Raw genomic sequence first — 26,989 nt, 5'->3', positions numbered from 1 at the left:
GGGTATTTATTGCTTTGAAAACGAGTAGAAAAATAAAGTAACAAGTAAAGGTTTAACACAAATATGGAAGTAAACACAATCAGAATCAATTAATACAAGTATTCTTTTGATCAAGGAATTACTGCTCAAAAGAATACTAACATGGATAATTAAGGAAAGAAAATTAATTTGAGAAGGATTGATTTTTGACCATATAAGGGACAGTAAAAATATAGAGTATACAATTGAGTCTAGGTACAGAATATACTTAATTTGGGGAAAGGACTCAGCAGGGGTGAAACATCACAGCAAATAACGGAAGGGAATCAATCAACTTAAACAAATGAGTAAAATTAAGGGTTTATAAGAAAACCTTGCAATCAAACCATAACTTAAGGAAATCAACATCAATCAAGAGGGAGTCGTGATTCTGCACTTAGACATATAAATAGAAAAGAATGAACATGCGTATCAGACATGCAGGGTCAAACATATTGATAAAAAGAAGCAAACTAGATAAACACAAACATTCAGAAGTGACATGAATAGGCTAAGGACTACTCGAAGCATGATAATCAACAAAGTCAAGTAGTCATAGCTCACACATAGAATCAAAATGAAGAAACTGGTCTAACACATAGCAACAAGTAGAGGAGATAAGACCATCACACCAAAATAAGTAAAGGAAGTCTTCAAAAGCTCACAGTAACAAGTGAGGAAAATTTTAAGAAATTAGGGTTTTAACAAAGTCGAGTTAAAAAGCGGTAAGAACTCATAATTAGTCAAGTCAAACAAAGAAAAAGGATTTAACCATAAAGAACCCAAATCGAAATAGGTACACATACAAAATAAACAAGGATAGTTCCAGGACCCCGAATAAAACCAAAGATACTTAGGGTTTTCAACACGCTGAATCAGGTAGAAGAAAAACATAAACAAACCATTTAAACATAGTAAAATCATAAGATAATACTGAAAAATTAGAGGAGAAGTCCTTAAAAAAAGTTTAAGAAATCATAATCTTAAAGATGAAGAGTCATTTTGAAAAGGAATCAGAGAAACCTTTGAGGAAAACATCAAAAGCTTCATAACATACACAGATCTAAGACAGATCTGAAAGAAAATTGAAAAATCTTTAAAGTTAGGGTTTCAGAGAACCTAGAAGAAGTGAGAAAACTTCGAAAAGTTGCTGATCTAGCCAGAAAAGCCATGGTTCTGACTCGAATGGCCATGGATGGCCGGAAAAAGACCATGGATAGAAGTTGAGCAAGGGCTGGACTAGATCTCTTCGAGATCTTTCCATGAAATCATGAAAAACAGGCAACCAATGTCTGTAAATATCGGTTATTAACGCTCATGGTCATATTTCCTACTATCATGGTCATATGGTACCTTGTGTGGTACTAGTCCATAAAGTTCGGTTATTAACGCTCGACCCGTATTTTATCCCAATATGCCAAACCTAGACGAAAAATTCATTTTTTTGACTTACTTCCTTTTTCATCTTCACAAGTTTACTCATCATTTGTTTAAAATAGCATAATCCTTATAATCTCCAAATAATCTTTTACTTGGACTGATGTCCATTACCTTACAACAAAGTCATAGTACAATACTACAGGGTGCAACATCATCGTAACTGAATACTGCGAAGCGTAACATTACCGTAATGTAATACTGTAGGGTGCAACATGGTCCTAACTTATTACTACGAAGCATAACATCATCCGTATTGTAATACTACAAGGCATCACATCATTGTAATATAATACTGTAGGATGTAACATTGTCGTAATATTACAGGGTGTAACATCATTCCCCCTTTGGAATATTTGTCATCGAATGTTGACTGATGCTCTTATCATTTTCATAAATTATAGCTTTTGTGAATATCTTAATACTCTCCTTGCCATTTAAATAGTTGCTCTGTGAATAAATCCAAAGTCTAGGGTATTCCTCCCCTTTAGTCTTTTTGCTCATATCATGTCTTGTTGTCGAAACCTTTCTAATCTCGCAACTGCTGCTACCTCATGTCATGCATCCTGTATGATCCTGGCTTTGTGAGTGCGCTTATGCGATTCATCTTTCCTTTTTCATTTTAGCTTTTAGTAAATCTTTAGGCCTTACTTTGTAAACATATACAAGGCTTAATAGGATGCCTCTCTAAGCATCTATAGGTGTACTGAAGTTCTTCGCTCGATACTTTGTAGAACTTGCGAATATGGCCATATCTTATTTCATAGATCTTGTTATCCATTTGTATGGCTTTACTGCATCTACATGGGTCATACTATACCATAATTTTTACTTTAATTTATCGTTATTGAGCTATGCTTGCCAAACTCCCAGTTACCTTTGCCTATCCTTTAGGTATAAATCTCAGTCCTTTAATGCTCCTTCATTACCGTTCGTCTTAAGAATCATGGCCTAATCTCATGTCATACTTTGTAACTTGTATCTGTCCATTGTTGATTCACCTCAATGTTGATCTACAATCATCCACTTGAAGACTTGAAACTTCTTACGTAATACATTGTCGTTAGGGCTTACGTTGCATTGAGGAATATTTGAAGTGATTTCTATAATCGTATTTCATAGTGGCTCAATGTGATTCACCTTATGGGTAGGTATCCTAATTTCGTGTTGTTAACGAAATCTTTTCTCCTTCTTTTTTTGTTTTTGAAATCATTATTCAAACGAAGCCCTAAACATCACCCTTTATCTGTCACAATTACACCCTTATTTTATTACCAGGTCAGCATTTCATTCTTTCTAAATGCTATTAATCTTAGACTCCTTTGAGTTCATTCAGGCTATACTAAACTTTCAATGACTTAGAGAAACCATTATCTCTCTTGTTTTCATGGACTTAATCCCGAAGACTTCTCCATTTTCGTCACCTTTTCACTTACCTTTCCTTATCCTTACTCATGTTTTCTTAAAACTTTGTGCTCTACCATACTTTCGCTTGCGACCTATATATATATATATATATCCATTTATACTACTCGCAACTTTCCTTCAACTTGCTTGCACCATAGATTTCCTTATGTTATTCTGGAATGTCAAGTGAGATATCATATCGTCTCTAACTCTTCTCTACTGTCATAACTAGATTTCTCAGTTCTTAGAAACCATAGGCTGGAAGACATGCCGCTGACGATGCCGCTATCTTTCCCGGTTATTGAGTCTCAGTGCTTCTGGCCTTCTATTTGAAGTATGGACTATTCACAACCTTCTGCATTTGAGTATCTCGTATGTTGTTCACCTTTACCTTACTTACCTTAAAATCTTGCATAACATCTTCTATCTCTTTCATAACCTCTCTTCCACATAGGTATGATTCATATAACAACTTGAAGCTCTATTATAATACTACAATCCGATAGGAGCTTCATACTGACTTCTTATAAGGCTGTTACCTTTTTTTTTAACCGGCTTTATCATAGAGTCGTTATAGACTATGGTTGTTGTACTATCTATATCGTACCTCTGATTTTAAGGGAGATCCTGCAATGTTCTCGATCACGATGTTTCTATTTTTCTGGGTTCAATAATCAAACTTCTAATTTACTTGGGTGGTGTAACTATTTAGTTTCATCTTTCTTTTGATCGGCCTTTATGTCGGCTTAAATTATCTCCCGCTCTGGGGTTAATGGTATTGATTATTCTGTGTCGCCGTTCATTGGCGCTGAGGAATATGCATGATACGATCCTTTAACAAGTTAATCCTTCATTTATGATCTGGGCTCAATTATTTCTTTTAACGTATACCAGAATATTCTACGATTGTATATGCTGCATATATAAAACTCCAAACCCTTAAGTGCGTTCATAACGTAGCCAACTTTGGATCATTGATCGAATAATTTCTTTCGTTCCATCTTAGCTTTCTTTCAAGGTAAGCTATTACTTTTCCTGGTCTTTCTGCCCCCTTCTTGCTTCCATATTTAGCTCATCTTAGTGCCCACAAATGCCAAAGTTTTTGTGCAACTCCTATGATCTCGAATATTACTTTTAATTTTACTTCCCATTCATTAGTCATGGTAGGTGCCACTTTTCTTTGGAGTGCTTATAATATTGTTGTGAGACTGTTGTTACACGACCATTTCCTCTTTAGGTCGTTGTGCTTAAGTTGAAGCCTTCTTCCTTATTTCTGCAGCTAGTCTTTTATTGTAGTGCTTAGGGAGAACCCTTGACCCTCATAAAGTTGTGAGCTTATTACAGACCTTTTGATGTCCTTCCTTGCCTATAATTATCGGTAGTTGCTTACCTCCGTACCCTTGTGCTTGTAGGATTTCTTCTGAACTGATATTTTGATTGCCTTCCCATTGACTCTTTCTTTTATCCCCTTAACACTCATACGATACCTTAACTACCCCGACTCTTATTTGAATATATTTCAATTATTATAATGACACTACTGTGAGGCTAAATTCTCTGTGTTGGGGTTTACTACATTTATCTTGCATGATCTGCTGATTTGTTTGTAACTTCTTGTCTAGTCATGACTAGGCTCTTCCTGAATCAACTACTAATTACTCGTAGGCCCATTTTCATATGCATATTCTGCGTAATATTTCTTGGGTTATTTCCTTGTCTTAACTTACCTCACATGCTAGCTTCTTATCTATCAATAACATCCTGGGCAGGAACCCTTACTTCCCCTCCTTTTTCTGGACTTCGTGCTTACATAACGTCCTAGAATCATAGCATATCTGTAACATTTGGATAATTGCAATCTCATCCCTTTATCATTTTTATCGCATTCATCCTTTATCATTCCATATTCCACCCTTTAGGGGAGTACTAAGACTTGGAGCTATGACAACCTACCTATAGATGTTTTTCCTCTTCCTCTTTGGCGTCCTTTCACATCATCGATGACCCTTACTCACTTGCGGTAATCCTTTTGTACTAAGGATAACAAAATTCCTCATTGCGATGGTGACACTTAGTGTAACTAGCACATACAATCGCTTAAGCTTAACTTTGCTCACATTGCTTGCTTTAGGGAAGCATCTTCCTGAATGACCATTCTCTAAATTTCTCATGAATCTTCTTCTGTTGTCCATTCTATTATCGCTGGAAGCAATTTAAAATTCTCATGATGCCGACCATTATCAAATCACTCAGTCCCTAATTCATGTTTAGTTTATCTTATTCACTAGCCCATACTGATTTCTATTATTCTGGTGTTTAATTCTCCCTTCTGGTAGTCACGTTAGAGTCACGAACTTATTCCTTGAAATCTGGATATGACTTTATGACATATACTCTTTTGTTGTCCTAAGGCTTGTCACCTCCCGTCTCTTCATTCACTTGACTAGACTCTATGATACTGTAATTTCTTCTTCTTCTTTTTTCCTACCATCGGTATCCATGTATCACACCTTATTCATAGTGCTTCCTTATCTCCCTTCTCATTACTCTACTAATATTTCTACATATCCCTTTTCTTGTGAAATTAGCTCTCCTTGCTTCATTCATTGACTCTTCAGGTTGCTCAACGTCCTTACTCTACTAGGGACAAGAGTCATACTAAGGTAATATTTATCCCTTCCGGTTTTTCAGTGGCTATCATCTGATTTTTTTATCATTCTAATATTCACATCTAATTGTAATATTCTAGAGTGCAGCATCTGGGTGTCTTACAAGGAGATCTATTAACACATTTGCAATATCCTTCGGCAATGTCAACTAACGCAAGCAATCTATTCACCAATTTGGGTTACCCTAACCCCGACTGGATCTTGACTTCCCGTACTTCTCTTAACTATACATGTTAGCCCCCACATGACATAACTGAAATGTGTGTGGTCAATTGTACATAACTCTGTCACTATTGAATATAACTCAAAAAGCTTATGTTCCTCTGCCTAAATTATAAACATTGTTAACCTTCATTAACTGGGCGCCTCGTACCCTTCTTCATCTTGCTTCTTTTGCTTGTTGAAACTTATATTTATCTTCTTAATCTCTCATTGTCTGATGTTTTAAGCATCAATACCATATAAGAAGGGGGTGATTTGTGTGGTTCCCAATTTTAACTTATCTGAACTGTAGAAGAACCTGGTTCTTCTAGGCGTTCCAACTACTACTGTTTGCGGAATAATAAATACAGAAAATAAAGAACACAGAGATTTGTACGTAAAAAACACCTGGATCAAAAGGTGAAAAAATCACGACCTACTACTCAGTAGAATTTTCCCAAACTTCCACTAAAATCACTAAGCCAAAATAGCATTTACAAAACTCGTTGTAAACCCAAGGATTAACTCTAATCCCGTTGTGGCACACAGCCTCAACTGTTGCGACACCTTCAAGTTAACTCTAACTTGAACACTCTAGGTATCTAATACAATTGCTTCTATAAAAACTGAAAGGTACAATGTAAAAAGACCTACTATAATTGAACTAGAATAAAAGATAGACACATGGAACTGGTTCTTCTATCTCGTTCAAGTAGCTTCAGGATTGCACACTCAAATCACACATAAATTGCTTGCAAAATTGCCTTGATCTTTTGCTCTCAATTTAAGTTTAACTTCTGCTTATGTGCATTCCCTGTGAAAGAGAACAACAATGGCATTTAATAGGTTAGTAATCAGAGTTTGTCTAGGATTCAATTGCTACTCTTCTATCGTAGAAGCGTTCATGGTGGTCTCAAACTCTAACACTATCTTCTTCCTAAACTGTGTTCTCTTTATGTAAGGAGTCTTTCTCTCCTTATCCAATATTCAACCTTTTCGATCAGATCAGGAGATGTTGCTTCTTGATCAGTTAGATTTATCTCCTTCACGTGCATCTCACATGTATAGGTTGATCATGACTGTGCTTCACAAGATGTACTTGGTCCATAGCTGAGTTCTTTTGTCAATCTTCAAAATTTTATCTGTTCTTGGGCCAACAAATTCCCCCTTTTTGATGATAAAAAACTCTGTGCTTTTTACTTACTTGGATCATGTAAGAACTCAGCTTAACCATCAATATAAAGTTTAGAAAATTAACTTATCATCAAGGACCAGGTTAATTAGGTTATAAATATCACTTATTCAGAATGTGTAAAGCACAATACTCTTCCCCCTTTTGGCATCATCGAAAAGTTACATACAAAGTGTGAGTCCCAGATTTTAATAAGTACCCATGGCCACTAGGGCAACTGCAAGTGCAATCATGGTTTAATAATCAGTAATCAAGCAAACATATTTAAACTATCAAGGAAAGATTAACATACAACAAGAGCAAAAGCAGTAGATATTATTGATAGAGGATATGTTGCTACCACAATCCACAACCAGAAAGCAAAAAAACATTTAAAACATGAGCAAAAAGATAGAAAAATCCCTAATCCGGGTCACTGAAGATACTAGACAGGTTCAGGAGACAATAGCTAGAATTCCTATGACTTGGGGGAGCTAGACGGTTGGTTTTGGGCTTGGAGAAGATTCAGCATATTATGAAGAATTCCATCATTCTTCTCCTTTTCCTTGGTAAGCTCAGTTCTGAGAGCATCCCTCTCAGATTCCACCTCTGCCACGCGAGCCTTGAGCCCAGCTATCTCATCATCCTTGGCTTCATATTCCTGAACAAGAGCCTTGACTTTACTATTGATAGGAGTCTTCTTGGATGAACCAGGTTCATTTGGGATGGCACTGACTAAGTAGTCACAAGCAATCAGAGTGTTAATGCCAAAGTGTTCCTTGCTTTACGACATTTCTCATTTCTTCAAAGGCACATTGCACCTATCCAGAATCGTAGTCAGAATAAAGCCATAGGGGGTAACATGAGCCTTGGAGCCATTGATGACCCTGTCCAGCAGCTTGATGATGAAGGCAGGCCAATTAATTTACCTTCCACATTCCAGGCACTCCATAAGAACTAGGTCCATATAATTTGCAATATGTCTTCTCTTCTGTCTGGGCAATAGGCACTTATTGACAAATTCAAACAAGACCTTATGCTGAGGCCTTATTTTACTTTTCTGAATAGCCCTAGCCTCATTCATATCTTCAACATCACAGAACCTCCTAGTAATGTCAAGGCAAGTAGGAAGCGAGTCTAGACAAGGCCACCTTTGCCTTGTATAGTCATCAAACCCTTCAGAGGGTATATCAAGGATCTCTCCCAGTTTTTCTGCATCAAAGGACACTTGAACTCCTTTCACCAGGCTGCCAACCTTGCCATCCTTAACCTCTGCATTTTCCATGAACTCAATGATCTCATTCCTGGCTAGCCTACCATCCATCTGAAGGACCATGTCCTTCCACTCCTGAGCAGTTAAGGCATCCACCAGTCTCATCATTCCTGGTTCCACTAGGTCTTTCAGCAGTCTACCCTTCAAAATCTTTCTTTTGCCAAATATGGCAAGCTTATGTTGTTCACCATGAGACTCATCTTCTTCTTCTTCTCCACTCCATTGGTCATCTTTAGAAATTCTTACTTGTTTACTTTTCACTACAGACCTTGTCCTCTTGGCTAATGAAGGTTCAACAGCCTCAGACATAAAGGAAGACTTCTTGGAAGAAGTCTTGGACTTTTTGGGCTTGGGGGTCTGAACCTCCACTATTTGAACTTCCTCCTGATGGACCTGTTCCATCTCCTCAACCTCCACAGCCTCTAAGGACTCTGCAACCTTCCCATTTCCTTTAGCCAGCTTTTTCTTCTTACTCTCAGCTAGAGCCTTTTGAAGATCACTCTCACTCTGCTTCTTGTAGCTCTTCCCTTTGGCAATGAAAATTCAGTAGTTGTTGGAGACGAATCCTTTCTTTTCTTGGAGGGTTTAGGAGCACTAGGGGATTTTGGTGTGGCAGTTCTTCGTTTCTTTGGATCATAACTTGCCCCATGCTTTTTCAATAGGTCTGCTAGAGTCTCTTTAGTAGATGAACTAGGTTCATCTCTTTGTGTACTTAGATTAACTAACCCTTCAGCAGCTTCACCAGAACCACTTCTCCCTAATTTCTTGCCACTCTCTTCTACATTTTCTTGCTCAACCCCACAGATAGCAGGCACAAACAAATCAGCAGTGTGTGATTGATCACCCACTCTTTTCCCATTTCCCCTCTCTTCACCACATGCACCCTCTTTTTTTTTATTTTTCAGATTTCTTTTTACCTCCACTCCTTCGTAACTCAGGTAATTCTACATCCCTGATAGGTCCAACCAAAACAAACCTAGTTTCTAGATTTTCAGACAAAGAAGAACTTACCTTAGAAGGTGATTCTTGAGTCTTTTCAAAGTCAGAAGACCTAGGACCTCCCCCTTCACTAGCCGATTTGTATGACTCAGAATTAGAGTTGGAGTTAGAGTCTTGGACCTAGCTTGCCTTTAATTTCTCATTTAATTTATTTTTGAGATCCCCAGACAGTACTATTTTCCGAGAAAACATTTTCACCCTTCTAAGCCTGGGTTTGGGAGATGTACTGGGTGGAGGTGGAGTAGATGAATTAGAAGGAGTGGGTGGTTGAGGAGTTCCAGGATTGTCTTGTGGATTTTTCATGATCGCTAGTTTCTTGAGAGAATTGGTGAGTTAGAATTTTGGAGAAAAAAGCAAATGAAAGTGAAGAGGGATTTTTAAAGGTTTAGAATTATGGAGATGGCAAGAGGTAATAATGTGTATTTAAAGAGAAATACACATTTAATGTGTAACAACATCTTTAACAGTGGTCAATTAGAGATCTAATCAACCTAAAATTACAGGTTTGAATGATCGATTAAGCTTCCCTAGATTTTAGGCAATTTTTGTGGTTTAGAGTTCTAAGGCTGACGGAACTGGTTCAAAGCTAACAGATAGAATTTTATAAGGAATTGAACAATTGTAGGACTTCTGCTCATGATTTAAAGATTTATATTTCTAATTGTGCAGAGTATAGAAACATACCTTAGCTTTCAGATGAACCCATACTGATGAACCAGGTTCTTTATTTAGAATTCTCTTGAACATGCCTCAATTTACCATAATAGAGAAAATTTTGTAAGAGATCATTGAGTCATATTAACACATGTCATAGGAGTATACTAATTACAGTATGAAGCTGAGTAAAAATTAATCTAGATATTTACACAAGTTCAGATTTCCTAGCCAAATTTTTTTTTTCATTTTTTTTCATTGTGCATTTTGAGATGGTCCTATTAGGTGATCTTAATCATCCCTAATTCCAACCTATTCCTCTCAAAGTTTTCTCTACTTAGTGCTTTAGTAAAGATGTCAGCAATTTGTTTATCAATAGCACATAATTCTATGGAGATCAATCCTTTCTCATAGTTATTTCTTAAGAAGTGGTGTCTGACATCTATGTGCTTAGTCCTCTTATGATGAACATGGTTCTTTGTCATACTTATATCACTAGTATTATCACAGAAGATAGGAATGCAACCAACTTCAATGCCAAAATCTACCAGCTGCTGTTTGATCCACAGCACTTGAGCACAACAAGAGGCAGCATCAATATATTCAACATCAGCAGTGGATAAGACCACTGAATTTTACTTTTTAGTGGCCCATAATACAATACATGAACCAAGAAAATGAGCCATACCTGAGGTGATTTTCCTATCCACAAGGAAACCTGCATAATCAACATTCGCATACCCTACTAGATTGAAATTACTACCTTTAAGGTACCAAAGACACAAATCAGTAGTGCCTTTCAAATATCTCAGTATCCTCTTGACAACATTCAAGTGAGATTCCTTTGGATTAGTCTGAAAGCGAACACAAAGCCCTACACTGAAAACTATGTCAGGCCTACTGGCAGCAAGATACAAAAGTGAACTAATCATACCCTTATACAATTTCTAATAAATAGATGAACCATGTTCATCTATGTCTAATTTAGTAGCAGTTTCAATGGGGGTGTCTATTTCCTTTGATTCATCCATTTTAAACTTTTTGATCATCTCCTTTGCATATTTTTGCCGATGTATCATGGTTCCATTTGGGCTTTGTTTGATTTATAAGCCTAAGAAAAAGTTAAGCTCACCCATCATACTCATTTCAAACTCACTCCCCATTAATTTGGCAAAATCTTTACTTAGTTTGTTAGTGGTTGCCCCAAAAATTATGTCATCAACATATATTTGTACCACAAGAAGATCCTTACCTTTTCCCTCAAGAATAGAGTACTATCAATTGTACCTCTTTTGTATCCATGCTCAAGCAGGAATTTGGACAATCGTTCATACCATGCTCTAGGAGCCTGCTTGAGTCCATAGAGAGCCTTGTCTAATTTGTACACATGTTCAGGACATTCCTTGCTCTCAAACCCTGGAGGTTGTTTAGCAAACACTTCTTCTTTTAGGTAGCCATTTAGGAAGGCACTTTTGACATCCATCTGATGAATAATGCATTCCATGTGTGCTGCAAAAGCTATGAGAAGTCTTATTGCCTCTAGTCTTGCAACTGGCGCAAAAGTCTCATCATAATCTATACACTCCTCTTGGCTGTAACCTTGGACCACCAGTCTTGCCTTGTTTCTTGTAACTGTTCCATCTTCATCAAGCTTGTTTCTGAACATCCGTTTTGTGCCAATCACTAATCTTTCCTTGGGTATTGGAACTAGATGCCAAACTTGACTTCTCTCGAATTGATTGAGTTCATCTTGCATTGCATTTACCCAGTCTGTATCCTGCAAAGCCTAAACAACATTTTTAGGTTTAATAAGATATAGGAAAGCATCAAAAGCATAAAGATTCTTTAATTGTGATCTAGTTTTGACTCTAGAGGTTGGATCAGTAATTATGTTCTCAGTAGGATTAGAACTTTGATACTTGTGAGGTTTCACAACCAACTGATTTCTTCTTGATGTTTCTCCCATATTCTGTTGCTGAGGAACAGGGTCATGAACAAGTTATTTTAGGGGATTGGTTTCAGTTCCTCTTTGATCAGTTCCTCCTGTCAGGTTGCCCTGGATGGAAGAACATGTTCCATCACTTGTTCCTTCTTTTGGTGCCACTTTAGCTTGAGCTGAGACTTCACTCAAATCTTTTACCAGCCCAATAGCTTCATCTTCATGTTCCTGTCTCTCAGAAAGAATGTTAGTTTCATCAAACACTACATGTACACTTTCTTATACACACAAAGTTCTTTTATTTAACACTTTATATGCTTTTCTATGTAGAATATCCCAAGAATACTCCCTCATCATTTCTGCGATCAAACTTACCTAGGGAGTTGTTTCCATTATTGTGCACAAAGTATCCAAATGCCCTAAGATGGGATATATTTAGTTTTCTCCCTTTAAGTAACTCATAGGGAGTCTTCTCTACAAGAGGTCTAGTCATTCATCTATTTATGATAAAACATGCAGTATTTACAGCCTCTGCCCAGAAGCTGTGGGGCAGTTTATTAGAAAGAAGCATAGTCCTAGCCATATCTTCAAGAGTCCTATACTTTCTTTCAACTACTCCGTTTTGTTGAGGAGTCCTAGGGGAAGAGAAGTTATGATCTATACCATGCTCATCACAAAATTCAGCAAACTTAGCATTTTCAAATTCAGTTCCATGGTCAGACCTGATGGATGCAAGTTGATTACCTAGTTGTTTCTGAGTCTTTCTAACAAAGGCAGTAAACATGTCAAATGCTTCATCCTTAGATGTTAAGAATAGTACCCAGGTAAACCTAGAATAATCATCAACAAGTACCATCACATATTTCTTACCACCTCTGCTCAATGTTCTCATTGAACCACAGAGATCCATATGAACTAGTTCTAATGCCATGGTTGTGCTTACCATTTTCTTGCTTTTAAAGGATGATCTTACCTGCTTCCCCCTTGCACAGGCCTTACAAACTTTGTCTTCCTTGAACTTGATGTTAGGTAACCCTATCACCAAGTCCTTGGAGACTAATTTGTTGAGTTGATTCAGACTTGCATGACCAAGTATTTTGTGCCACAAGATGGGATCATTGTCCAACACACTCAAGCAACTGAGTTCATTTTCTGAAAGAGTAGACAAATCTACAATGTAAATATTGTTAACTTTTTTTCCTTGCAAAACAATTTTGTCAGTGGTAAGGTTAATCACAAAGCATTTGGTAGAGGTAAATGCTACAAGGTTACCTCTGTCGCACAGTTGTGATGCACTGATTAGACTATATTTCAATCCATCTATCAAGTAGACATTCTCAATGGAGTGTGAGTCTGTATTACCTACCTTTCCATCCCCAATAATCTCACCCTTCTTCCCATTTCCAAAGGAGTCATTACCTCATTTTAAGTCCTCAAGTGAAAGGAACTGGTTCTTGCTTCCAGTCATATGTTTTGATCAGCCACTTTCCATTACCATATTTGGCTACTTCACTTCACTTGGACCTGCAAAAAGAAATCAGGGGTTACTCTTAGGAACCCAAACTAGTTTGGGTCCCTTACTATAGGCAAAGGGGTAAATCAAATTTCTTTTAGCCCACCCAAGCAGCCTATTTTTCTCTTGAACAAAAGTTTTGTTCTTTTTACTGGCCTTTTCTTTTGCATTACATTCATTTTTATAATGACCAGTCTTTGCTACAGTGTGTGCAGATTTTGTTTTCAGGAAGAGTGAGGTACTTGCTTTTGGGGTCCCACTTAGGTGCTTGTGCTCCATAGCCAAGTCTTCTTTTGTTGCTACTATGATGTTCATGTCGCTAGGATAGTGAATCAGAAGCCTTATTCCATTTGCAAGTTCTATCTAGTTCATGCTTTACCTTCCCTAGGTCTTCTTTTAAAACTCTTATCTGCTCATCCTTCCTGTACAACTCATCGTTCATTTTTCCTATGTTTTCTTCTAAGGTAAAATGTCTGTGATCAGCTTTCTTCTTACCTGTTCCTAATTTTAGTTTTAAATTTTAAGATCTAAGTTCTAGGACACTAGTGTCAAGTTCAAGAACCTGGTTCTTCAACTTAGCATTTTTATCGTCACTCTCATTAGCCCTAGATTCTAGATTTTTGCACTTGGCTTTTAAGATCATACGCTCCCTAGACAGCTCTTCCTTCTCATTGGTAATTATTTCAGACTCATCAATGAAGTCCAGCAATAGTGCAAACAACCTTTCTTTAGACAGAAATTTAATCTTGTCTTTGAGATGAATGACACTTACCTCTTGTCCATCAACTGATTCTACAATGGCCATAAGTGCTTGTTCATCTCCAGCTTCATTTTCTGAATCCTCATCTGATGTTTCTTCCCAAGTAGCAACCATAGCCTTTGTTGATCCCTTGTTTCTTTTCGGTTGAACGTATTCCTTCTTCATGTTCCTTCATTCAGCCCTTTCCTTCTTCCATTCAATTTCCCACTGAGGACAGTTCTTGATCATGTGATCAGTCTTACCACATTTATAGCAACCCTCGTTGGTCTATTTCTTAGGAGCCCTTGGTTTGTTGAAGGTTGTACCTCTTGAAGAACCTTTTCTTCTCATTAGGTACTTTTTGAAATCCCTTGTGATCATGGCCATTTCATCATCCTCTAGATCTGCACCTTCAGCTATTCTGAGATCAAGACTCCTTTCCTTCTTGGGTGCATCCATTTTCATGGTTTGCCTTTTCAGTTCATAGGCAGTGGGGTTTCTAATCAGTTCATCCAACTTGAGAGTAAAAATGTTCTTTGATTCCTGAATATCAGTAATTTTGCTTTCCCAAGTCACTGGTAAGACCCTTGTCAAGATTTTCTCAACCTTGTCTCCTTCAAGGATAATTCTCTCAAGAGATTTAAGTTCATTTGTTAGTGTTGTGAACGTTGTGTACATATCCTGGATAGTTTCTCCTTCCTTCATAGTGAAATTCTCATTTTGAGAATATAGTAGTGTTCCTCTTGATCTCTTTACTTGAGGAGTTCCTTCATGAGCCACTTGTAAAGTGTCCCATATCTCCTTAGCGGTGGTACAACTTTGAATCCTACTGTACTCGTCTGGACCCAGTCCACACACAAGCCATTTCTTGGCTTTCGCATTCTTCTCCAATTTCTTCAAGTCTTCAGCAGTACAGTCAGCTTTTGTCTTTGGCACATCCACTCCTTCAACATTCTTCTTTGTAGTCGCCAGGGGACCATCAGTGACTATGTCCCAGAATTCATAGTCTTCTCCTATGATATGATCTCTCATTCTGTTCTTCCACCAAGAATAGTACTGACCATTAAAGAGTGGAGGCCTAGCAGTGGATTGTCCTTCCCAGTTTCCAGGTGGCGCACTCATCTTGATCTTTTTCTAAGGTGCTAACCTCTTCAAGAATAACCCGCTCTGATACCAACTGATGTTTTAAGCATCAATACCACACAAGAGAGGGGGGGTGATTTGTGTGGTACCCAATTATTACTTAACTGAACTACAGAAGAACCTGGTTCTTCTAGGTGTTCTAACTACTACTATTTGCGGAATAATAAATATAGAAAATAAAGAACACAGAAATTTTTACATGGAAAACACCTGGCTCAAAAGGTGAAAAAAACATGACCTACTACTCAGTAGGATTTTTCAAAACTTCCACTAAAATCATAGAACCAAAACAGCATTTACAAAACTCTTTGTAAACCCAAGGATGAACTCTAATCCCGTTGTGGCACACAGCCTCAACTGTTGCGACAACTTCAAGTTAACTCTAACTTGAACACTCTAGGTACCTAATACAATTGCTACTATAAAAGTTGAAAGGTACAATGTAAAATAACCTACTACAATTGAACTAGAATAAAAGATAGACACATGGAACTGGTTCTTCTATCTCGTTCAAGTAGCTTCAGGATTGCACACTCAAATCACACATAAATTGCTTGCAAAATCACCTTGCTCTTTTGCTCTCAATTTAAGTTTAACTTCTGCTTATGTGCATTCCCTGTAAAAGAGAACAACACTGGCATTTAATAGGTTAGTAATCAGAGTTTGACTGGGATTCAATTGCTACTCTTCTATCGTAGAAGAGTTTATGGTGATCTCAAACTCTAACACTAACTTCTTCTTAAACTGTGTTCTCTTTATGTAAGGAATCTTTCTCTCCTTATCCAATATGCAACATTTTCGATCAGATCAGGAGATATTGCTTCTTGATCAGTTAGATTTATCTCCTTCACGTGTATCTCACATGTACGGGTTGATCATGACTGTGCTTCACAAGATGGACCTGGTCCATGTCTGAGTTCTTTTGTCAATCTTCAAAACATCACCTGTTCTTGGGCCAACATTGTCTTTTACCATAAAGGTGGATATGCATTCTTTCCTTAAGGCTTCTTATCAGGAAACTTACACCATTCACTACACCCATGATCTACTAAAGACCTCATATTTACTTATCATAAGCATCATACAAAAATCGAATTCCTCTGACTCAGCTCTTCCACAGCTATCTCTCTTTTCACCCTTCTTTCCGGATGTAGGTATCATCTTATAACGAATAAAATACAATTTCAGAATTTGAATCCTTGTAAGTGAGATCTACCACACGATCTAGAGTAAGAAGAAAGAGTGACAATCCTAAATGCCCTCTAGCCTCCTGCTTATAAGAGTGGTGCACGACACACCCATAAACAAGACTCTACTAGACACAGCTTGTAGACTCCCTAGGATAGAACTGCTCTGATACCACTTTTGTTACGACCCAAACCGATAGGCCGCGACAAGCACCCGGTACCTTACTCAACCGAGTACCAACGTAACATAACTTTCATATTATTCTATCATAGGTAAATGAATCAGAGTAAAGCATGAGGGAATACAAACTTATACATATGAAGTACGGGCCTATAAGGCCAAAATAACCACTCAGGTACTTTACATAGGCCGACAAGGCCTTACAATCTTTTACGTACATGACATCTGTCTACAAGCCTCTAAGAATACTTAATTTTTATAAAGGTCAGAACAGAATCCCGCCATACCAAACAATACATGTACTAATCATACTGACCAAAGAAGCAACTCCGGAGCAAATGGAGCGCAAGCTAATAGCCTACTTGGAGGACTCTCGACCTATATATCAGGACATGCAGGCATGAAACCCAGCATCCCCAGGCAAAAGGGATGTCAGTGCAAATAATGTACCGAGTATGTAAGGCACATAAATAAGTACATAACAGACATGGAAGAAATATAGAGTAATTGACTCAACTTGTAAGTCTGAATAACTCTATAAATCATGAAATAATTTTAGCGTCATGCATATGCATATGAATGTCATGTCATGCATAGGTACACATTTCATAACATCATCAGCCTTTAAGGGCATCCCATCATATCATATCGGCCACTTTGGGCAAAATCATCAACATATACCAGCTGATTCAGTAGTGGTGCGTATATGACGCCATAACCTTTCCCATATACCATATATACATACATACATATACATACATACATATATATATATATACATACATACATATACATACATACATATATATATATATATATACATACATATATATACATACATACATACATACATATATATATATATATATATATATATATATATATACACACACACACTATCTGGTCATGGGTCAATGTACATGAATGCAATGCATGAAAAGTACGTTAATAAAATCTTTCGGAATGTCATAAGATCATTTTGCCTTTGAGTAATATCGTAAAGTAAACTCTTTTCAACTTTCGTATTCTTCTGATACCCATGAACAAATGATATAATATTATGACACATGGAAATTCAAGAACATAGTATCTCTAATACTTCTATGAATAGAGTCATTTATGGAATTTGTGCATTTGCTCGTTTCGTTTGTGTCGTATAGATCAAGATCATGCCAAAAAGAAAGAAGGGATAGACTTAACATACCTGGAGTAGGGAACAATCCGTATGATATTCTTGGAAAAAGTTGCATTGTACTCCCTTAGAATCGCAAAATCTCACGTTGCTAATGTGCTAAGAAATCTCGTTAGATTTTTGGTTGAAAAAAAAATCATGTTATAATGATTTTGTGGGAATCTGTAGGAATTTGCAAAGGAATCACGTTTGCTAATGTGATGCTCTTACATCTGATTGTAGTGTTCTTTTTGGTATTTGAAAATATTAAGGTTTGAGAATGAAATATGGCTTGTATCTAAAAAGCTAGAATGAGGTGTCTTGTGTAATGTTGCCATCTATTAAAAATGACTTTTAGTCATGAATTATGACTAAGAGACATACAACAGGTGTCTTAATTTGCTGCCACGTGGGATTTTGATACTATCCATCAATAAATTAATTTAATGAGGTAATATTCCGCTACCCGATAATTAACCAATTACTCGCATAATTATGAATTGTCTAAAATCACTTAAAATTCTACTTATTATTATTATTATTATTATTATTATTATTATTATTATTTTACACTTTATACATCCTGCTATCATGGTCATATGGTACCTTGTGTGGTAGTAGTCCGTAAATATCGGTTATTAATGCTCGGCCCGTATTTTATCCCAATATGCCAAACTTGGACGAAAAATTCATTCATTTACTTACTTCCTTTTTCATCATCATGAATTTACTCATCATTTATTTAAAATAGCATAATCCTTACAATCTCCAAATAATCTTTTACTTGGACTGATGTCCATTACCTTACGACAAATTCAACGTACAATACTACAGGGTGCAACATCGCCGTAACTTAATACTATGAAGCGTAACATTACCATAATGTAATACTACAGGGTGCAATATTGTCATAACTTATTATTGTGAAGCGTAATATCATCGTAATGTAATACTGCAAGGTGTCACATCATCGTAATATAATACTGCAGGATGTAACATTATCGTAATATTGCAAGGTGTAACAGTTATGTTGGTACTCGGTTGAGTAAGGTACCAGGTGCCCGTCGCGGCCCCTCGATTTGGGTCGTGACAAAAGTGGTATCAGAGCAGTTCTGTCCTAGGGAGTCTACAAGCCGTGTCTAGTAGAGTCTTGTTTATGGGTGTGTCGCGCACCACACTTATAAGCAGGAGGCTATAGGGCATTTAACATTGTCACTCTTTCTTCTTACTCTAGATCGTGTGGTAGAGCTCAGTTATAAGAAATCCATTTCCTAAACTCTATCTTATTTGTAATACATCAATACCTACTTTTAGAAAGACGGTTGATAAGGGATTGAATGTAGTTGTGGAAGAGTTGAGTAAGAGGAACTCAATTTTTGCATCATGCTTATGATGGATAAATATGAGGTATTCAGCAAATCATGTGCATACTAAGACGTGTATGCCTCTTGATAAGGAACCTTAAGGCAAGAATATTTATCCACCTTTATGGTGAAAGACAATGAGAGGTTCTAAAGATAATTACAAGTTTCAATAAGTAAAAGAAGCAAGGTGAAAAAGGGTACGAGGCACTCAGTTAATGAAGATTATTAGTATTATAGTTTCGGCAAAAAAATATAAGCATTGTGAGTTACCCTCAACAATAATAGAGGTATGTATAATTGGCCACACCCATCTTAGGTATACCCTATTGGGAGCTAATAGACATAGTTTAAGAGAAGGACGAGTTATCAGGATTTGGCTGCGGATATAGTAACCCAAAATAGTGGATGGATTGGCAGAGTTAGTTGACATTTTCGAAGGATAGTGCAAACGTGGTAATAGATCTCCTTGTGAGACACCCAGATGACGCACTCTAAACTAGTACAACAGATATGAGTGCTACAAAGATAGGCACCCTAGAAGGGATAAATATTATGTTAGTATGATTCCCATCTCTAGTAGAGAGATAATGCTAGGCAACCCGAAGAGCCAGTGGATGGAGCAAAGGGGAGCAAAAAGCAAAAGAATATCTTGTTGAATTTTTCAGAATAAAATGATAGACAGAAATGTTAGCAGGAAATAAGAAGAGAGCTAATGAAGCATTAAGAGTAATATGTGATACATAGATGTCAACGGTAGGTCAAAAAGATGATAGTATTACAGAATCTATAGTCAAGTAAAGGAAGAGACGAGGTGACAGGCCTTAGGACAACAAAAAAGTATAGGCCATACAGTCATGTCCTCATTTTGAGAAATAAGTTCGCAACTCTAACGTGATTACAAAAAGGAAAAGTCAGATCCCAGAATGATAGAAATCAGTATGGGCTGGTCAACAAGATAAACTAAACATAAATTAGGGACTAAGTTGACACATCCCGAACCTGGGGGGTGATACCGGCGCCTAGTGCCTCACCTATCCTTACGTACCAACTTGCAACTAAGGGACTCTGAACATATGATATCATAATTTGTCCATGGACCACATTGCAAGACAACTGCGAATACCAACTAGATATCAATATAAAATTGGGCCGATAAGGCTGTCATATTTATTATAGCTGACAAACCAACAAAATATACAAACAAGGCATGCAAGCCCAACATACTACATTAACTAATAGGATATGTCTACAAGCCTCTACTAATGGATATACTGTGATCAGAACAGCTTCCCGACCTACTCATAACATATATACATATATATACAAGATGTACATAAGGTTCTAGACACGGCAACTCCGAAAGTCATGGTGCTTACCGATCAAGATGAACTCGGGCAACACTTAATGAGGAGGTCTACCCGTCTATTTTTCTGAACCTGCACGCATGAAATGTAGTGCCCCAAGAAAAGGGACGTCAGTATGAATAATATACCGAGTATGTAAGGAAATTTACTGAAAGCTGAAACTGAATTGATAATATAATAATTGCAAGTAGCTGGAAGTCAAAGATAATCTGAAAATATGCTTACCTACTGATACTGACTCAACTCTCTCAATATAGTAAGTAAAATAGTTGTCCGACCCTATAAGGCTCGGTATGTATATATAACTACTCTGTCGTAGTAGGATCGCTCATAGACGCTCGGCCATACTAGTCTCTGTATCTCCACCAACTAGGCTTGCCCATAGGCGCTCGGCCACAGTAGGCTCGGTATATAACTTACTATCTGATCAGAGGTTGCCCAATAGGGGCCTGCCCATCGATTATAGCTCGATGGCAATGAAAATACTGTAATACTATATATATAGACTCTCTGCTCTCTTGACAGAAGAAGGAAATACTCAAATGAATATGAAGTCCAGATAAAGAGAATATTGTAACTTACAAAACTAGGAAAGTATATGTAGCTTGCGAGACTAGCAAAATATACGTAAATTTTGGGATATGAATTTTTCTTTATGCATCATTATCAAACTTGTGTAATAACGAGATCATGTAAAAATGAAGGAAGGACTTAGTCTTTAAATACTTGGAATAAGGAAAAATAAAGGTTGCACCGTACTCCTTTAGAACTGCAAACAAACTTTCGTTGCTAAGGTGCTTATAATTCTTGTTGGAATTGTTTTGTTGCAAGAAATTTTTTGTTGAACACTTGTTGTAGCGTATGTCGGAATTACTTAAATTAGGAAGATATTATAAAACTTCTTACAGAAACTTGTTAGATGGAGTGTTATGTGTTGAAATGTTTGAATTGATAAAAATGGTTATAAGGTCTCCTACTTTTGTTTCTTTAAGTTCAATGAAATCAAATGCTAAATGAATTACACGTACTACATTTAATGCCACCTTTTAATTAAGGTGATTAGTCATCTATTTTAAATAGAGGGGCTGCCACATTTAGCCATTATCCTATATATCCATAATTAATTAGGTAATATCCCGATACTTGGTAATTAACCAATTACCCGTATAATTAAAATTATCTCAAATTACTTAAAATTCTACTTATTTTTAATATACTTAATCCATCATACTATCATGGTCATGTGGTACCTTGCATGGTACTAGTCTATAAGTATTGGGTATTATAGCTCGGCCCGTATTTTATACCAACATGCCAAACTTGGACAAAAATTCATTTTCTTTGATTTGCTTCCCCTCTAACCTTCACGAATTTACTCATCACTTGTTTGAAATAGAATAATTCTTATAATCTCCAAATAATTTTTTTCTTGGACTGATGTCAATTGCCTTGCGACAAATTCATAGTACAATACTACAGGGTGCAAAATTATCGTAATTTAATACTGCGAAGCGTAAAATTATCGTAATGTAGTAATACAATACGTAACATTACCGTAATATAAAACCGTGGGACGTAGTATCGACGTTATATTGCGGGGCGTAACATCATTCCCCTCTTTGGAACATTCATCCTCGAACGTTGACTGATACTCTTATCATTTTCATAACTTATAGATCTCGTGAATACCTTAATACTCTCCTTGGCTTTTTAGGTAGTTGTTCTGTGAATAAATCCAAAGTCTAGGGCATTCCCCCCTTTAAGCCCCTTTCCCATGCCATGACTTGTGATCAAATTCCTTCCAATCTCATAACTGTTGCTACCTTCTATCATGCAGCCTTTACGATACTGACCTTGTAAGTGTGCCTATATGACTCTTCTCTCCTTTTTACTTCAGATTTTAGAAATTCTCTAGGCCTTACTTTATAAACATATACAAGGCTTAATAGGATGCCTCTCTGGGCATCTATAGGTGTACCGAAGTTCTTAGCTCGATATTTTGTAGAACTTGCGAACATTGCTATATCTTATTTCATAGACCTGGTTATCTGTTCATGTGACTTTACTGCATCTACGTAGGTCATAATATACCATAATTCTTACTTCGATTTATCGTTACTGAGGTCTGTAACCAACTCCAGGTTACTCTCGTTGCTTATCCTTAAGACTGATGGTCTAATCTCATCTCGTACAGTTGAACTTTTATTCATCTATTGTTGATTCACCTTAATGTTGATTCATCATCTACCATTGATAACTTGATCTTTTATGTAACACCTCCGCTAAGGCTCGCGTCTCATCGGGGATATCTAGAGTAATTAGATTGGTCCACCTAGGGGTGACACTATACTTCCATAACCATACTTTATAGCATCCCAATGTGACTCACCTTATATGGGTATTTTAGTCCCTTACAATTCATGAAATCCTCTCCCCCCTTTTTTCCCTTCAAATTATTACTCAAGCGAAGGCCCAAACGTCATCCTTTATTTTGTCACAATTACACCCTCATTCTGCTACCAGGGCAGCATCCCATCTCTTCTAAATTCTACTAGTCTTAGACTCCATTAAGTTTATTCAAGCTATATTGAGCTTTCTATAATTTAGAGGAGCCATCAGCTCCCTTGTTTTCACGGGCTTAATCTCGAGGACTTATCAATTTTCGTCAACCTTTTCACTTGATTTCTTCTTATCCTTACTCTTATCTTTCTAAATCCTTGTCGTTATATCATACTTTAGCTTGCGATCGATTCCCTTATGCTTTTCTGGAAGATCAAGCGGAACAACGCATCGTCTCTAACTCTTCTTGTACTCTCTAATTAGACCTTTCGGTGCTTAGAAGTCATAGGCTGGAAGGTATGCCACTGACGACACTACTATCATTCCTGGATACTGAATCCCTGTGCTTCTAGACTTTTATCCGCAGTATGGACTATTCACAACCTTCTGCATTTGAGTATCTCGTACGTTGCTCACCTTTACCTTTCTTACCTTAAAATCTTGCATCATTTTTTCTATCTCCTTCATGACCTCCCTTCCACATAGGTATAATTCGCGTTCACAATTGAATCTCTATTATAATACATACACCTCTATGGCACACACAATTCGGAGGGAGCTTCATACCGACTTCTTATGAGGATGGTACTTCTTCTAACTGGCTCTATCATAGAGCCGTTACAAAATATAATTGTTGTACTACTCTTTTGTACCCTTGATATTAACAGTAATTCTACAATATTCTCAATCATGATTTTCTATAATTTTTGGGGTCCAATAATCAGACTCCTGATTTACTTCGTTTCTGTAACTCTTTAGTTTTGTCTTCCTTCTAATCAGCCTTTATGTAGGCTTAAGCCATCTTCCGATCTGCGTCTCATGGTATTTGTTTATCGTGAAAATGGTAATAACAATTAAATTTGAATTTGTGGTTCTAAAAATACGTAATCTATTTTTATGCTAGTTGTTAGGCAGTGGATGCTAAGTGAAAGATTAGAAAGCAAGATTATAGCTTAGACGCAATATGATAATCGAACCAAATGGCTGGAGATCGAGGCCTCAAGCTGTCATATATGAGTCCTCGAGGTCGAGTTGGTGGCTGGCTTAGAGCGACCGAGAGAGGACTAACAGCTATGAGAGCTGCAATGATGGCTTTTTATGATCAACTATAAGAAATAAATGATGAATAATAAATAGAATACAACGGATATAAGCAATAAATGGAAGCAATGAGATCAAGAGAATATGTTAGAGAGCAGAGAGAATGTTCTTGTATTTCTACAATTGAATATCAGATTCTACAAAATGACAAAGATCCTCTTTATATATGAGGGGGAATCCCAACATAGTACAAATGTAATTATTATAAAGACATGGGGCTGGTACAACCATTTAATGTTATGGTACGGGTTTGGACTAGCCTAATAAACTTCGTTAGCTCTAGTCATAGGCCTTGGGAACCTCACACTAATCCACCGATGCCACTGGTTTACCCTGCCTCAAGGCCGATCGTTTCTTACGCTACCTCGAAGTAGATTACTGAGAACCCTCGAGGCCGGAGCCCCGAGTTAAGCTTTGGGCCTTTGGGAGGTAGGTTCTTCGCGGTGCCTTGGTGACCATAAAATTGGACCGCCGATTTTTGCCATATACAGATAGTCCCCGCTTTTCCTAGAATGAAATGATATGAAATGGTTTTGAACTCATACTCCTTAGGCACTATCATCATGATGTCGGCCTATTAGAGCATTAAATGCCATAACCCAAAAGCCGCATAATGGTTGATGTCAGCACGACTATCGAGAAGCCCACGAACCATTTTTGGTTCGGTTTCTCCACTGCCTATACGAATTCTATAAATACCCCAATTGCTAATGACTCACACTTTGGTGATTCCATCAAGCTTTTAGAGCCAAATCCATCTTCCTCTATGCCCCTCTTTATTTTGGTCTTGGTTTCCTGCCTTCTTTCTCGAGAAAAGAAAAATCTTGGTTGCCATGGCAAAAACCTCCAAGACAGTGCCTCGAAAAGATGAGGTTGCCTCTTCATCTCGAACATCCAAGAATAAATCCAAGGGTAAGCCCAAAGTGGATCCTACCACCGAACAATGTACACCCATCGAGTTCAATAGTATGAAGGATTTTTCCATCGAGAGACCTTTATCTTCGCCGGGCCGATGTGAACACGTGTCCCAGTTTATCAACGTTGTGAGATATAGACAAAGTGCGGGCAGACTACCGATGGGGGAAAAAGTTCTGGTTGAGATCCCTAGCCCTAAAGAGAGCATAACGGACCATAAGGCCGATTTTCTGTATGTGTACAGATACCCGTTCACCTTGGACCCTATCGACTCCTCGGATCCTACTTCTCCGGCTATAGACCAGGTCATTCTCGACTTCTGTTGTAAATACTGGGTGGCACTTGGCCAAATTTACCCCTCTTTTTGGAGGATAGTTTACATGCTTCGCTACTTTTCCAGCAAAGCCAAGAGTGCGACTTTTACCCTTGATCATCTGATCAGGCTGTACAGCCCCCGTCTTTTTCGTTGCTTGATCAAGCTTCACCCTCGATCTTTGAAACCCTTTTTCTCGAGTATCGGTGAATACAAGGATCATGGGTGGATGAGCCGGTTTTTCCGAGTAAGGACCTCAGACATTATTCCTAATGAGTGGATGCCATTCCCGGAGGAGTGGAACATGAAGCGTAAGTGCTCTTCTTTGAGTATGCTTTATTGTCTTCTTACTTTCTTCTCAAAAAGCTAACTTTCCCTTTGCTCACACAGCCACCCCTTTGGTATCCCAAATATGTTCCGGACCTATTGGGGTGGATTAGGGGATTAAATTCCTCGTTCCCCTATCCCGAGTGTTCTTGGACTGAGTTGGCTAAAAGTGAGTGGCCAAGAATCATGGTAAACTCCTTCTTGCCGCCTCTATCATGTTTTATATTTCTTCCCCATATCCTTCATGCTGATAACCTTTAATTACTATGTTTTTGTAGGCCTTGGTGATGGAGTGCAGGTAAGACCACCTCCTACCGGCAAGGGAGGGTTCTCCAAGCCCGATGAGGGTAGGAAGAGGAAAAAGGCACCAACTGTCGATTCCCCAGTATCAAAGAAACCCAAGTCTCGCAGGCCTCGAACTGAGGCTGAGGTCTCATCTACAACTTCTGTAGTAGATTCCGATGACGAGGATGACAATGACTATGACGATGGTAACCCTTTGGTACAAAGGATGAGGTCGGGCACGGATGCCCTCCAAGTGTCTGTGCCAAGGGCCGCTGAGTCGGGAACGGCTGATTCGGTTCGAGCCCATGCTTTGGAGGACCTCGAGGAGGGCACGGATACGATCCCTGAGGCCCTGTCCATATGTGGTGCAGCCCCTACCGAGGAGACCGTTGCTGCGGTTCCAAAGAGCCCTGGCCCGGAGCTTCTCAGGGACGGAATTTGCCCCTTGGCGATATTGATGCCCTGGGTGGCCTTAATTTGGGTCCTAGGTTCTTGCTCGGGGAATTTACGGACGCTTAGGACCCAAAGGCTACCAATGTGGAGGGTCTTCTCGAGGGGGGAGATGAGCTTGACAACTTCCTTGATGGCGTTGATGATGTTAGTGAGGACATTGATCTCGATGCTCCCAATGCTATCGAGGAAGCGGGGAAGTTCCAGATGAAGGTGATGGATTTTTAGGTACACTTTTCTAGTCTAAAGTACCTTTCCACCTTTCTCTAACTCTTCTGTTTCTTTGTATGCTAAGAAAATGTATGATCATGCCTTCTCCAAGCTCCAAGACGAGCTTTAATGCCGTGGAAAGGAGCTCGAGAAACTCACCTTGGGACTGCAAGAGTCGGAGGCCTCCTCTGCCCGAAAGAAAGAGGAGTTAAGCGAGCTTTGGGTGAATTTGGAGGCAGCGATCCGAGAAAAGGTTGGCCTTGATGAGCAAGTAACTTGTTATTCATAAATTTGTTCGTCATCCTCACAATTTGATGTTTATTGACTTATCTTTTCCTTTGCTGATCGGGCAGAAGGATGTTCTCGCGGAGCGACTTCGAAAAGAAATCGATGATATAA

The 26,989-nt window shown here is 38.0% G+C and overlaps 1 protein-coding gene across 1 annotated transcript; it reads right to left on the bottom strand.

Annotated features, from left to right (window-relative positions):
- Positions 1-14,212: 14,212 nt before the first annotated feature.
- Positions 14,213-15,142, bottom strand: LOC138878192 (uncharacterized). Its single transcript, XM_070157858.1, has 3 exons — positions 15,082-15,142; positions 14,627-15,006; positions 14,213-14,248 (listed from the first exon to the last, which is right to left on the bottom strand). Exons 1-3 carry the CDS (start codon positions 15,140-15,142, stop codon positions 14,213-14,215), a joined length of 477 nt encoding a protein of 158 aa, XP_070013959.1.
- Positions 15,143-26,989: the final 11,847 nt, after the last annotated feature.

This window comes from Nicotiana sylvestris, chromosome 9 (genome assembly GCF_000393655.2).
Source record: "Nicotiana sylvestris chromosome 9, ASM39365v2, whole genome shotgun sequence".
Lineage (NCBI taxonomy): Eukaryota > Viridiplantae > Streptophyta > Magnoliopsida > Solanales > Solanaceae > Nicotiana > Nicotiana sylvestris.
Note: the sequence above shows the minus strand (reverse complement) of the source record. Positions and strands in the feature narration are given on the sequence as shown.